This window comes from Eucalyptus grandis, chromosome 3 (genome assembly GCF_016545825.1).
Source record: "Eucalyptus grandis isolate ANBG69807.140 chromosome 3, ASM1654582v1, whole genome shotgun sequence".
Taxonomy (NCBI): Eukaryota; Viridiplantae; Streptophyta; class Magnoliopsida; order Myrtales; family Myrtaceae; genus Eucalyptus; species Eucalyptus grandis.
Window position 1 is genome coordinate 65,570,642 of NC_052614.1, and position 15,704 is coordinate 65,586,345.

General features: G+C 41.8%; 1 protein-coding gene across 2 annotated transcripts in view; it reads left to right on the forward strand.

Annotated features, from left to right (window-relative positions):
- The window catches only part of LOC104438458 (probable serine incorporator), a 114,726-nt gene that overhangs the window by 75,255 nt on the left and 23,767 nt on the right, over positions 1–15,704 (forward strand). The window contains exon 13 of one of the 2 annotated variants that reach the window (XM_039309463.1): positions 6,977–7,060. The exons of the other annotated variant lie outside the window; for it this stretch is intronic. Within the exon in view, the coding sequence (XP_039165397.1) occupies positions 6,977–6,981 (5 nt within the window). The 3' untranslated portion in view covers positions 6,982–7,060. Of the gene's footprint in view, positions 1–6,976; positions 7,061–15,704 lie in introns of those variants that run through there. 2 annotated transcript variants of the gene reach the window in all.

Sequence of the window (15,704 nt, forward strand, 5' to 3'; positions counted from 1 at the left end):
TGAAATCTTACCATGATTTGGACCCATCCGCTCCATTTGTCTATGATAATATTACCCGAAAGCTTGAGAATAACCAGGCTCTTTAGCACAAAATTTTTTGCCCAAAGTTTCGAAGGACAGTGGCGCCAACAGAGCCATCTTAACTCTGGAAATATATTCTCAAAATCTCCAGTGAAGTTTCCGCCTTCCAATTCAAGGAACCTTATTTTTGAAAGATCTGCAAAATCTTCACGTGTAAAATTGTCTCTAGATCTCAATAGTGCCAGTGCTACTACGTTATCTGTTCCCTGAAAGTATAAACTAGAAATTAGTAAGCACAGGCATCAAGTTATATGATGAACTTTGAAAACATGGCATATAAATCCTCTTTGATTTTTTCCTGTAGAAGAAAAGGCCGATTTTGCATTGGTTCTTACCTTTCTTGCCCGGACTATGTCTAAGGCCATCTCATGTAACCACAATCGGCTCCGACCTTCAGGATTTATAATATTCTCCTGACGAACAATTTCTCTTCCGAGATCTCTTAATTGACCATGCATCCATATTCTACATCAACAATCTTGATCAATGACTTATGAATAAGAACCTCAAATTCAGCATCTGGAAAAAAGTTGCAAGATTCCCACATATAAAATGCATCAGTTTTTCTCTTCATCACAAAGAAGCACGCAATATCCAGAAAAATTTGTTTTGTGTCATCCTCCAGTGCATCGTAACTTATTATTAACTTTTCTCGAACTTTCTTGGGGGGCACTTCCTTCAACTTCTTCAATGCACCATCCCATGCTGCTTTTCTTTTGGTACGGAGAAAAGAGCCTATCACCTCAAGAGCCAAAGGGAGTCCTCCCGTCATAGCCACAACTTTTCTTGAAAGATCATCAAAATCACGCCAAGGTGAATCTGTGCTAAAGGCACACTTGCTAAAAAGTTGTAGAGCATGATTAGAATGTAACTCCTTCATTTCATAAGGGTAAATCTTTATGGGCTGCGTTAAGACACTTTCTTCTAACCTTTCCACCTTGGTTGTAGGTATTACACCAGAGTCTCTAGTTGTGATGATGATCCTACTTCCTGGACAAAACCAATTGGGTTTTGCTACTAGTTGCATGAGTTGATCACCATCATCCACATCATCGAGAATGATCAAGACTCTTTTGTTAGGCAGTCTTTTTTTCATCATATTTATTCCTTCATCTATGTCAAAGATCTCTGGAAGTGTGACATTGAAAAGGTCCCACAGTAGTTTCTTTTGCAATTTTACAATGCCATCACATCGAGACGACGATTCTCGAATATCAGGAAGAAAGCTCCAACCTTGAAATGGGGGAGAGAGTTGATTACAGATTACCTTGGCAAGTGTTGTCTTCCCAATGCCACCCATACCGTAAATTACAATGACTCGGATATCAGCACAAGTGGGATCTAACAACTTCTTAAGGTCTTCTACTCTGTCCATTATTCCAACCAAATAATCTGGAACATTTCTCTCTCGTGTTATCATCCTACCAGAAACCTCTTGCTTGATATCTTGAATGACTTTGCCGTGGCTGCCATATTCGTGAATTTAACGCTTAAGATTATTAGAATATTTATATAAATAGAATATCCATCAGAAGCATGACTTATAATTGGCATACCTTTAGTGTTAACCCATTACCCCCCCAAAAAAAGTGCCTAAACAGAGCATAGAATGGTACAGTAAGTAAAGCAAATCAACATTACCGTTGGCCTTTAACCTCCCATCCCTTGAATTTAGCAACCTTTCTTAAGGCCTCCTCCCAGGGCTTCGCTACATGACGGCCTTGCTCCTCCTCATGCCTCCTTAAAGCGTCTCCGTACAGTTTTGTTTCGAGCTGAAGATCTGAGGGTTCCACGTCGTAGAATATCGGAAGTATCTCATGCCCTGTTGGTCCTCCCGAAGAATCTGGATATGCAGACGCCACCATGTGTGCGAGCTTGCGGAGGCACCATCTACTCGAAGCATATCCGGTGGAGAAGATGGGTATGTAGATCTTGGAGTCCTCTATTGCCCGCAGAATCTTCCACCCAATCTCCTCGCCCTGTCGGATTTCTTCGTCGTCCATAAAAACCCGGAACCCTGAATTGGTCAGGGACTCGCGGAGGTGATCTGCAAATCCATCCCGAGTATCGGGACCTCGAAAACTCAAGAACACGTCGTAGTTGAAGCCTTTTGGGCAATCACTTCTACTACTGCTGGCTGTTCCTGAGTGGGCCCCTTCATCCTTCGTCATTGGAGACATGACGAAATACAGAGCGTCTCTGTTTCCTCAACCTCTGGTTTTGTAATTACTTCACGTAGACTGGCTTTTGCTGTTCCCGAAAGTGTAGTTGATCTGAAAAAGCTTCAAAATTCAACACTACTCGAGGTCCAAAAAGTTAACAGTACTCGGGACGCAGCCATGAACCACCATCTATTCCACCACAATTAACCCTCACAGCTATTTCAGGAAATTATCATAGGACTTCCGGCCGCAGGAATCCCCCCACGCACAAGGGCCCAATATTTCGCATCGGCGGACGGCTCCCAAGAAACCTCCCAAAATCATGTCTTGATCACCCAACACAATCCGTCCACACAAATCCAGAACTTCCTAACTCCTATTCCACGAAACCGGCCCATCCAGAACGATCGGTCCAGCTCCCCTCGCCAAAAAATGCCCACTCGCCTGTAATCACAGTACCTCCGAAAGCCAAAACTCAACCAAAAAAGGCCCAAAAAGCTGAAAAAGGCCGCACTGATGTTCTGCAATTACTGACCAGTGGCCTTCCGGTTGAGGTTGAGTCTATCTCTCTCTCTCTCTCTCGCGAAACGAGTGATAAGGGAGAGAGGGTCGGGCTGGTGTGCCTGAGTTTTGTATGGTAAGAGGAGAGACCAGCGTAACGAGGAAGCTAAAGAATCTGCGAGAGCGCTTATCAACAAGAGAAACAAAATCCAACGGTGTCCATCTCGTGCCGGGTCCTCCTTGTTTTTCGTTAAACGCACATGTCTAGAGAGAGAGAGAGAGAGAGAGAGAGAGAGAGAGAGAGAGAGAGAGAGAGAGAGAGCTTATCTGGCAACGTTCGTGAAAGATATCAAGACCCAAAAGGGCTGGTGATATGATATCCTGTTTTTCTGAGACAGAGAAAGAGTGGAGTGTTCGATCGGTGTATGCAGAAAGAGAAAGGTGACAGATATTTATTTCGCCGTTTTGGACCGCCGAAAGGCGCGGCGCGGCGGGGATGGGATCGAGGTGGGTCGGGCGCTCCCTTCGGCCGGAGGAGGAGGTCGCGCGGGGGCGGAGCGATCGAGTGTCGAGATCGCAGGAAGGGGAGCGACGGAGAGGATTCGGTATTTACAGGTTTTAGAGAGAGAAAGTGGAGAGAGACAGAAGAAAGTGGGGGCCTCGTGACAAAGACGAAAAGAACATAAACGAAAAAGGAAAAGAGATCGAGAGAGACACCCGGCCAATCTTCACTATATATATTATATATAATATATCATTTATAATTTTTATTTAAAGAAAAACCCTATGTCAATGTTGTCGACAAACCGACCAAAAAAAAATGGTGTCGAGAGTATTAAATGGCTACTTAAGGAGTTCAAGTAATTTTATACTATTCTTTGATAGCTTAGACTTTTAATATTTTTTACGGCGTCAACAATTATAATTTACAAATAAGCAAAATGTTTATGTGAAGAGTCTTTATGATGTCTAAAATGGCGTAAACAATGTCTCACGATATCCTCCTCTAATACTTGTTCTCTTATATCTTCTTTATCCTTTTAGTCTTCAATTTACCAAGATTGAAAGAAACAACTTCCCCGTATGCTGCTCGACAATTGCCTCGCTTGCTTTTGGTCACTCGTGTCGCTTGCTGCTTGACGCTCGACGCTCGGCCCCCTTATTGCTCGGTGCTCGCCTTACTTGACACTCGCCCCATTTGATGCTCTCCATTTGTCTCTCTTCACTGACCTCACTCGTTGCCGAACCCATTGGGTCAGTTGGGTCCTCGGTCACCTTTTTAAAGAGTACAAAAAAATGAAATAAAACCATCGCCCGCAGCGGCAGCGTTGGCTTCGAACTCTCTCCCCCACACGAAGGGGAGAATTTTGAATCCCAACGCTGTCGTTAGAGATTCTTAAGTGTGACGCCATGGTAGTGGGTCTTGCACTAGCGTTACCTGGGGTTTACGATGCCGGCTGTCGGCTGACGGCGGTTCCTTCAACAAAAAAAAAAAAAAAAATTTGAAAAAAAAAATTATCGGTTGGTATTGGGTTAACCTTGGAACCGAACCAAACCTATAAGGTCGATTCAATCCTTGGTCACATTTTCAAAGAGTACAAAAAATGAAACAAAAAATATGATCGATTAGTTTTGAGTTGACCTTAGAACCAAATTAAACCCATTGGATTAGCAGTCGCATTTTCAATGGGTACAAAAAATAAAATAAAAATATTATCAGTTGGTTTTGGGTTGTCCTTGGAAGCAGACCAAATCCATTGGATTGGTCAGGTCTTTAATCGTAGACTCAATAGAGTCGATCATTGGTCCCAATAATTAAGGATTGACACTGTGCGAGTTAGTCCTAGCGCTCGGGGGTGGATCGGCCCAACTCGGACCATGTTCACCTCTAGTTAAATTAGGTATTGCTTGGTAATATCTAATCAAAATAATTTTTTGAGTTAAGACATAAATTCAAAATTATGTGAAATTTGAATTACAAGACCCAATTTTTTAGTTGTTAAGTTGAAGATTTCATCGAAATGATAATTTTAGAGAGTTGTGCAATCGTGAAATTTGATGAAAATTGATTTGGAGTAAAGATTTAATCAGAGTGAAATTTTAAAATTTTGCGCTCAAGTTCTGCATTGCAGATACCTTGGACTCGTGGGAGCTTCATCAGCCCTACCTGCAATAGTGATCACAACCTTTTCAACAGGCATTGATTCTCAATGTTTTCAGGATTGATCCTCAATCAGCAAAGCATCTCTTCACCGACTTTAGTGAACTTCAAGAAAATTGATTTTAAAAAAAAAATGCAATTTAGGAAAAACGACTTGAAGAGCGAAGATGACATTCCATATGGCTACGGCTTCTTCCATTTTGTTTTTGCTACGGGAGCCATGTACTTTGCTAGGGGTGAGCAGCGGTCTAGGGTCGACTCGAACCGACCTTGGACCGGCCCAACCTTGCTGGTCCTAGTCCAGTTTTCAAGGGGATCGGGTTGGTCCTTGGTCCTAAGATTGCGGGACCAAAGCGTGTGGGTTGGTCATCGGTCCTAGAAGTTTCAGGTTGGTCCACCCGGACCAACCTTGATAAAATATATTTATATATAATATATTTTAGATATTTAATATATAATATTTTTTTTTTTTTATGTTTTTCTTATAAATAGCAAACCTAGCCAGCGTTCTTCACTTGAATAGCTTGAATGACGGCATGAATGACGCCGTGAAACGGTGTGAATAACGCTATGAAATGGCTTAAAATGTCCTTAGCCTCTTGCCTTATTCTTCCGTCTTTATCCTGTTCATTTTCACTTAAAAATGTGAAGTTGTATATTCATAGTTTATATTAAGTATTTTGAACTTCTTATGGTTTAATTGTTTAGTTGCACTTTGCTTTTGAGTTTGTGTCAAATGGAAGAAGTTTTTTAATAGTAGTATTGCCGTTGTTATGATGATGTGCTTGTCAAGTGGTGTGAAGCTTCATTATTGATTGATTAGACTTTGCTTGATTGAATGCATAAATCGTTTTTGCATATGGTGTTACAAGTATTATTGATAGATGATTGCGGGAGAAAATGCCTAGAAAATATTTTTGGCCTAGAATTCTTTTCTCTTAAACTTCCCATCTCATCCCATGTCCCGAAGGGAAGAATGATTCTAAGAAAAATCAAAAGCAAGAAAATTATAGTATGCTTCAGCGATGGAAACACTTTATCTCTATTAGCAATCTCGATCATTCATATAGTTTGTTGTTTTTAACTAGTGTGAAATTTTAATGATCACCTTATCTTAAATTTATGTTGAATATGTACTTATATTTATAGTTTGGTTGCTCAACATCATATTATTGATTGATATGTAATTTGAATTAATGAGTTTTGCTTTTTAAGGAATAAAAAAAAATGAAATAAAAAAATTATCGCTTGGTCTCGGGTTGACCTCAGGAACCGGACCCGAACCCATAGGATCGGTTTGGTCCTCGGTCCTAGACTCGACCCGGGTTGGCCCTCGGTCCCAAAAATTGGGGACCGACAATGCGGAGTTGGTCCTAGGGTTAGGCGTCGGACCGGCCCAACCCGGACCATGATCACCCCTATACTTTGCTATGCTGCTCATTGGTTGGAATACTCATCATCCCACGAAAAGTATGCTTCCCCTCTTGTAGATGTTTAGCTTGCATTTCCCCTCTTGTAGAAGTTTAGCTTGCATTGACTGTCGGCATTTCTATTTCTTAGGATAATCATTTTTCTTGTCCGTCCTAATGCCACATTTCCAGCATTGGATGTGGCTAGTATAGGAGAAACCCTTTCATCATTGTCATCAACATCTGTTTTGGTAGAGCTTCTATCAAGTTGTTTGTTATGTGTTCCTATGTTTGCTTCTTTAGCACTTTTAGTAATAGTAATGCTATTCATTAGTGAAGAGTTAATGTAGCTTCTTCCTTTGGCTCATATGTTTCAAGGGAAAAGCCCGATCCCTTGACAAGAAAGAAATCCCGACTAAAAAGGCAGTGATCTCATGCTCTTGCTAACGCCCTTTGCAGGTGGACTATTGATGTGGTTTGGACAAGCACTTGGGTCGGGGTTGTGAACGAATGGCTAGCGGTTTGTGTTTTTGTAAGTACCCAAAGAAACATAGATAAATTTAGATTTGCTCAAACCTCGACCCTCTTTTCAAGGTATTTCATCCCAAGTGAAGGCGTGTTAAAGTCAGATTTCTAATGCAATGAGTTCAATCTTAACGGAGTGTGAATGCTTGTGGCTCCAATGCTATGGAAATGCAGAGAATTTGGTGGAATTCCATGAGAAGTTTGGAATGTCTAGGAATTCTTTGGTTACTGTCGGTATGATTCAGTTGCCATCCATGCAACACGAGTTCCAAGTTGCAACTAGCACAGGGAGCTATCCTCGGAGGCTTGACTCAACCAGAAAACCAACTGTGACCGGAGACTGGAGCTTGATCCGTTTGTGGGGGCAAAGTCTATCTGCAGTGGAAAAAAAGCGAAAAGTAGAAAATAGAGAATGGAAGGTAGTGGTTGACCAGGCAATGCCTTTTGCCCTTATAGATGTACTCACATAAGGATGAATTTGGTTTTGTACCATACGAGAGATTGACATGCCAAAGGGTTTTGTGGTGTAAAAGTTTTAGCTGATTTCAGTGCAAAGAGCATTTGTTTAGCTGAACATGGAGTTCATTACTACTGTCTGATCAATACATAATCTTTGTGGAGGGACCTGTGAATAGTATTAGCGGACCAAACTTGCTAAAGATTGGTTGAGCCACCCCACACCCCCTCTTTTTCTATGAATCGATGCTTATGTACTATGTCATGGGTCATTTACATGGAGTTTATAGCCGGATCACAAAAAATATGATTTATCTGTTCCTCTCCCTTTTCCATGCGCTTGGGTTCAATTATTTGAAGAATAATGAGGGTGAAAGAGTCACCAAACGACTCTAATAATTGTTTCGTCCCTTGCTCTTCTCATTCCTCGCTTCCTCTTTACTTTCATGGAGTCAAAGCCAAAGAGTTAGATGAGAGGACGAGGTGCAAGCATGAGCAGCGCATGAAGACTGATTTTCGAAGGCTGAGCTTCTATTGAACTGAAATTATTGTTTGATTAGCTTGCAACATCAGAAGTTCCTTGCGTTGGGCCACTAATTGGGAGACCATCTTGTGTAGTATAGCGAATTTGTATGGATCATTGTTTTATTTGAATAAATGAACACTACTGAATATTTATGGTGATGTTCCCAATTCTTTGAAAAACTGGGTTCGCCTTAATACGACAAAGAGCAATGAAGTAATTGCCCATTGTCTGGGGATAAAATTTAAAATAAGAAGTTGAGGCAAGGTATGCATTTGACATCACACATCAAACTTCATTATAAGCATGGCTTATGCACAGGAGCAAACATCATGATATTCAGATTTTGCATACAGTAACAAGTGCAAACAAAGATCACATTCACTGATGTCTTTGTCCAATAATGGCAGAGATCATTTCCCAATCTTCTAGGGATGGTAGAGACGAGGCTGATGGGTGGATTCGACCATTTCAACATATAAGGGAAGCTGTAATTTTACGAACAATATGACAGGAAATGCAGCTATCAAAATAATTGGGATGTAAATCCACTTAAATTGCTCACTCAGGACAATTGTAAGAGCGGAGCCAAACACCACGAGCATAAAGGCCAGAGAGAGGAAGAGAAAAGTGAGGCCCAGTATCATCTTTTCGGTAGTGAATGGAGGAAATCTTCGGTTGTCCAGTGTGAAGTTAGGATAGCCAAAAACATCATGGTGGCAGTGACAGAGGAGAAGAGAGCGAGAGTGTCCGCAACCGCAAATACCATGAATGAGCCTTCTTTAGAAAGATTGGGATCCCCTTACTACCATCATTGCCTCCAGGCATTGTGAAAGCTGCAGCAAAAGCTACTGTAATGATGAGAGTTGCGACGACGCTACAAGATGATGATGTATCTTTCATCCATTGCCCTGCGTCTTTGAGCAAATCTCGGTGTTGTTCTACAAAAACTTCCCATTATGTTTTCCCTCTCTCTTCTTTTGTTTCTTCCAATTCCAAACTTTTAAAAGAAGGATCGCTCCTATCTTCAGTACCTTCAAAAAATAAGGGACATCTATCAATATTAAAGTAAATTAAAAAGCACAAAAAAAGTGGCAAGCAAATAAGGTGATCTAACCTCAAATTCCAGACTTTTAAGATAAGGATCACTCCTATCTTCCAGTACCTTCATTAAAAATAAAGGACGCCTATCAATGTAAATGTAAATTAAGGAGCACAAATGGACGGCACGGAAATAAGTGAACCGACCTTGTACCACTGAAGTTCTCTTTGCATAACAAAAGCTGCTCCGAAACATCTACCGGCACACATCGTGGTGACCACTCTACTACCTGCCTCCATCAGGTCGTAATTCATCAACACATCGTCAGTCAAATAAGGAATTATGTTGTGTGCCTTCACTAGTCTAAACAACTCAACATGCCGTCGGCTCACAACTTCTTGCATCAGTTCTTTTGGGAAATTTTTATCCCACTTCAACTCCGGACAATGCTCAAGACATAACTCGACAATTTCAGAGATACCACGAGATGCAGCATCAATAACAATGCCAGAAGTCAATAGAAACTCGACTATTTCGGGAGTTGTCATGCAATTTTTCATCTCGGTAAGAGCTAGTTTTGCAAATTCAAGTGAGTGCCTGTGCCTCAACTTCAATTCTCAATCCTTTTGATATAAGGTGCTGCACGTAACATAATATGAGCAATTTCCCAAAGATGAATCAATAAATTAAAGAGGCTTTCACATTTATGCCGTGTTCTTATGTATATTTAGTAGTCCAGAAGAAAATGATGGATTTAAGATATTAGTTGAGAAAGGTAACTTCATATGACTTGAAAATCAAAATGGAAAGAATCGAGGAATCCATTCTTTGAGAGAAAAAAAAAGAGTTTTTTTTTTTTAATTGGGTAAATGGATCGGTTTTTGATTGAGCATTCTTACGAATTTACTTGATGGATACATATCGTTTAGATTTTGAATCGACTCGAGTTGAATTGTAATATACGAATTGAGAGCCGGCCCATATAAATGACTCGATTTCAAGGGACATAAATTTATTCTTTAAATTTAGATATCTCTGCCTATGAATGGAATAAGGTCCTTTTTTTTTTTTTTTTTCTTTGGATAAATAACATTGTAGTTTTTTTTTTTTGGTCGAAAGAGAACTTATATTATATTAGAGATTAATACAAGCGGAAGCATCGAAGAAAGAACATTAAGAAAGGAAGGCGGAGGAAAGAAAAGCCGGTTTGTCGATGGGCCTTGATCCCAATGGGCTTTTGCAGCCCAATCAGCTGCTAGGTTTGCCGTTCGTGGAATATGTCGAAGCGAAGGTGAGGGCATTGCTGAAGAAGATCTTCCGAATCGCGAACGAGATGACTCTCCTTTCATGGCGGCTTTGTTGGCCCGAACGATCTCCACCAGCTGCAAGCAATCGATTCAATCACAAGTGGTGAAGATGGAGACCCTTCGGATGATCCGTTGAAGAGCGAGACATAAGAGCGTAGATCTCGGCTTGGAATGGCGGCGGCAGCACTGGATCGGGTAAGCACATCTGTCAAAATTCCTCTCTGTCTCGTAAACGCAAGCTATGGATCCTTGCTCGAGATCTTTGGGCGAAAAGCCCCATCAATATTGCATTTGATAAAGCCTTCATTTGGGGGGGTCCATCCGTGCCCTAGACTGATCTCGACCCTTTTGAATCTTCTTTGGCGAGGGTTGGATGACCTTGAAGATAATGCGTTGGGAGAGGGCTTCATTGACGACAAGAAGAGAATCCAACGGAGAGTGGCGAAAGACGGCGTTGTTTCGATGTTTCCAAATTTCCCACGGGAGATGAGCAATCACTTCGAAATCCGAGACTCTCGAGGGTTAGAAATATAGTCTACAAGCCAAGCATCAAGTACGCGTGCGAGGTAGGACATATACCGACTACGATATCTTCATGGTTCCATATGTCGTGAGTCCAAGGGCAAAAGAAAAACAGATGCTCTATTGTTTCGGTATAGAGTTATGGCGAGAGGGTACAAAGGGGTGCTGAATGATATGTCGGTAAAGGTTCATTTTGTGGCTAATGCGTTTTACAAGCTAACCATAGAAAAGCTTTAAGCTTGGGCCTTTGTCTGCATATTCCAAATTTTTTTTCCATAACATAGGCGGGTTAGTATAAGAGGATGATGGGGTTTTAATTATGTCGAGATTGTGCGAGAGAGATAATGATGACAACTCTTCACCGAGTAGGTACCGGAAGATGTCTGTCCAAACCAGGTGATCGTGGTGAAGAAAAGGATTGATAGGAGTGTTGAGAATGGCTTTACTAACTGGTGATCGAAGAATGAAGTAAGCGAGGAAGACTTCCATTGAACGTTGAGAATCAATGAGATCGGCAACAAGTGCTGGTTCGCCCTCGGCGGGTAAGCCTCCTATCGACCTTGAGGTAACCAATGATCTGTTCTAATATGAATCTGCGACCCATCTCCGACTAACCATCGTAATTTAGGAGTAATAACCTCTCGCCTTTCACTAAACTCGCCACCCCAAGAAGGCCGATGTCCTAAAGTAGCAATTTGGAAAGAGGAGTATCGAAAATATAAACCTTTAAAGAGCCGACTCCAAATAGCTTGAGGTTGTTGAAAAAGTCTCCGAGGCTTGCTTTCCAAGCATAGATTTGTTAAAGTTAATTAAATCACGAAAACCCATCCCCCGAAGCTTTGGACAGCTTTAATTCGGACCAGTTTTTCGGTGAATGCCCGTATTACTGTTATGCTTACTCCACCAAAAAGCTGAGATCTTCTTTTCTATTAATCAGAGAGACAACGGAAGCTTGAAGATGGACATGGCATATTGCGGTAAGGCCTGTATCACTGATTTGAGTAAGATTTCCTTGCCACTTTTCGATAAAAATTGTTCTCGCCAACCTGCTAATCTAGCATTTACTCTTGCCAGAATCCAGGAGAACATTTCCTTCTTGGATCGGCCCCAATCCGAAGGAATGCCCAGGTATTTTCCATACTTAGTGAGAATAGGTACCCTGAGTTCTTGTGCTATGTTCTGTTGTAGAGAGTTAGGACAATATTTACTAAAGAACACACCAGATTTATTCCGATTTATGAGCTGGCTGTGGCGAAGCAATATTGGTTTAGGAGGTTAGCAAGATTTTGACTTTCGAAATGGTGGCTCGGAGGAAAAATACGGAATCATCAGCGAAAAATAGGTGCGATAAGATAGGACAGTCTCTATTGAATTGAACCCCCTTAAGATGACCTATAGACACAGCTTGAGAGATAGATGCGAGATAGGGCATTGGCTATTAAAATGAAGAGGTATGGAGAGAGGGGATCACCTTGGCGCAGTCCTCTAGTGGGCTTAAAATAAGGAAGATGTTCACCGTTAAATCTAATGCTGAAGGAAAGCGTAGTGACACAAGCCATGACCACGAGAAACCCACTTAGAGTGAAAGCCCAAATGATTTAAATAGGCTGCCAAAAAGTCCCATTCAACCCGATCATAGGCCTTCTGCATATCTGTTTTTAGCATAAAATTGAAACGTTTCTTGCATGCCCTTACTCGAAATTGATGCATGACTTCTTGCACCACCATAATGTTGTCCTGAATCTGACGGTTGCTAATAAATGCTGCTTGCTCATTTGATATCAAAGAGGATAACCATGGTTTAAGTCGATTGGCCATTATCTTGGAAATGATCTTGTAAGCAAAGTTACAAAGACTAATAGGACGGTATTGTTCAATGCTTTCTGGATGCTGAACTTTAGGGATTAGGGCTATAATCGTTACGTTAAGTCTGGTAGGCATACTTCCGTATCAAAAAAATCTTGGACCGTTTGAATAACCGATGATTTTATAACATTCCGGTGATGCCGATAGAAGAGTCCGGGAAGGCCATCGGGACCGGGAGACTTTGAAGCTCCCAATTGACAGGTTGCTTGGTAAATTTCCTCTTCTGTGATCTTTCTCATCAAATGATTATTTATTTCAGGAGTTACCACCGGCGGACATTGCTGTAGAAAAGGTTGAAAATCCCGATTGCCCACAGATCGATATAGCTGAGAGAAGAAACCCCGAGTAAGTTCTTTAAGCTGATGCGGTTCTCGAATCCACCGATGATTAGTATCTAGAAGCATTGTAATTCGATTTATTGTCGTCGTTGCATAGTAGAAGCATGAAAAAACTTTGAATTATGGTCTCCCCATTTCAACCAATTAATACGGGAACGCATAGCCCAGAATTGTTCCTCTCGAGTCCATAATTGATGAATTTCACATCGGATTGCATGAGCTTGCTCTTTATCCCCTCTTTGATAAAACGGTCGATTAATGATTGATTGCAGTTGAGAATGCAAATGAGAGATACGTTGGTGACTTTGTTGCTGAACCTTTTTCTGCTCCGGCTAGATAATCGGAGAGCAAGCTGCTCTGTAACTTCGGAAGCAATGAGGTACTACCATTGTCCCATGTCTTTGAAACTATGTCGTGACACTCATGATCTAGGTTCCGTAAAGCTTCGTAGTGAAACATTTTTGTACGTCGACGAGATGGGGACGCGCTTGCAACAGCAAAGGGCGGTGATCCGAGCCCACGGGGAGGTAAAGCATAAACTTCGAGAAGGGAAAGACGTCGGCCAATCCAGAGAACAAAACGCCCGATCTAACTTCTCCTTTACAAGATCATCCCCTTCACGGTGATTGGACCAGGTAAATTCACAGCCTTTACTGTGTAGTTCTAGAAGGGCACAATCATTAATTAGGTTCCGAAAAGAGGTCATTCTCGAAGTGGATGCAGGTCTCTTACCCATCTTCTCCCAGGGAGAAAGGAAATCATTAAAGTCACCAAGACAGATCCAAGGTAAATGATTGGCAGCATGTATAATTTCGATAGTATCCGGAACTCTTGACGGAGTTGATATGATGGGGAGCATGCAAGCAAGTGATATGCGTAGAGACAGAAGTTCGAGGATCACAGGCAATGAAATCAACAAACTGATCATCCAAATGAACAAGAGAAACTTCAAAAGTGTCATTCCAAAACAGAGCGAGGCCTCCCTTGAAGCCGACAGGGTCCTTCACATAAGAGTGAGTGAAATGTAACTTCCATTTGTATCCTATTCACAAAATTCTGATTATGCTTCGTTTCCATTAAGAACAAAATATCGGGCTTATCACGAGGCTATCATCGCCTTTAAGGCTTGAATTGTCAGGGGATTGCCCAATCCCTGACAATTCCAAGAGAGAAGATTCATTTGGAACCCGGTGGCTGTTGAGGGCCGGCCGCCAAAGCCCGAAGATCGGGAAAAGTTGCCTCAAAAGCGGGGCATCCAAAAGAAGGGACTCATCCATACCGTAGATGAAGGAAAGGTCACATCATAAGGTGCATAGCGTTTAGATTTTTACTAGAGCCCCAAGAGACGAGAGGACGAGTGATCTTAGATCGCTTCGTTTTTGTTTATCCCTTTGTACAGGGCTGAGTAGCTTTCATCTTGTCTGCTGCAGGGACGAGATCCGTAGTAATAACAGAGGGATTGACAACATTCAAGCGCCCAGAAGGTTCGTGTTGTATACCAGGATTCAAAGTTACATCCACCTTGGCAGGAATAGATGGAAGAGCGAGGAGTGCAGACTGAAATGGAGGAGGAGTTTCAGGTACTGCTTCGTCCATTGTCTCACTAGGGATTTAGGTTGATAAAAAGCATCCCGGTATGGACTAAATTGTTTAAGCTCGCTCTCGGCCAAGGTCCATAGATCATCGTGGCACGACCGTCAAATTGGGATTCATCATAAGGAACCTCCGGACATGAAGCAGCATAATGCCCGAGACGTCCACAAGAGTAACAGTAATGTGACAACCGCTCATACCGAAAATCCAACCAGAGAGTTTTTCCTTCAATACTTATGAGTTTGCCATTTTTCAAAGGTGCTTTCAAATCTAATTCAATCCGTATTCTTGCAGAGTTATCAGTTTTCACCTCCCGAACTTTGCCTAAGCGAGACACTGCTCTACGCAGAATATGAGGAGAAGTCCACTCAAAGGTAATCCAACAACATGCACCCAAAACATACACTTACTAAAATCATAATGTTGCAAAGGAGTGATGGGTTGCCATGGGCGAAGATTAACCAAGTGGCCAGAAAACAGCCAAGGGCTCCCATCCAGCACACGCCTTCGCTCTAATTCATTTCGAAATTTGATTATATACAGCCCTGTATCTGCTGGAGTAATCTCTACATGTTCGATTCTCCAGGCTTTCTTCATTGCAACTTGAAATGCTGATATGTTGACAGAAGGATTAGTAAAAACATTACCCACCAAGATAAGACGACAATCGTGCAGTTTGGCCGAGGAAGGAAGATCATCCGGACCTCCGGCTCGTTCGAGCATAGTTGACCCAGGCGACTGCATAGAGAAGCAATTCTGGAGGTATCGTCCCTTTCATCCATTGATGTAAGAACCGAAGAACACTAGGATAGATTATTTGTAGAAAGTAGGACCGAAACTAAGGATTGCAAGGGTTGCATGTTACAGATCGGCTACATGCAAAGCTGGAAAAATCAGAAGTGAAGAGATAATGAGGAAAAACTCGAACGAGAATAAGATGAGGATTTGGAAGTATAGGAAGAAGATGTGCATGCAGAAGAGTGAAAGAAGAACGGATACAATTAAGGTAGAAGTAGCGACGAGCTCCGAAAGTGCAAAAGGAAAGCACAGATCGGACGAAGAACGGTTGAAGATGAAGACATGGCGAATATCTCGACCTAGACGCGAGAGAAAACTCTAACATGGGCGAGAGAACGTGGACCCATTAACATTGTAGTTTTATGTACCTAGTTTTGTGGCAAGATTCCAGAGTGACATCTTGAATCGCACAAGCGCTTG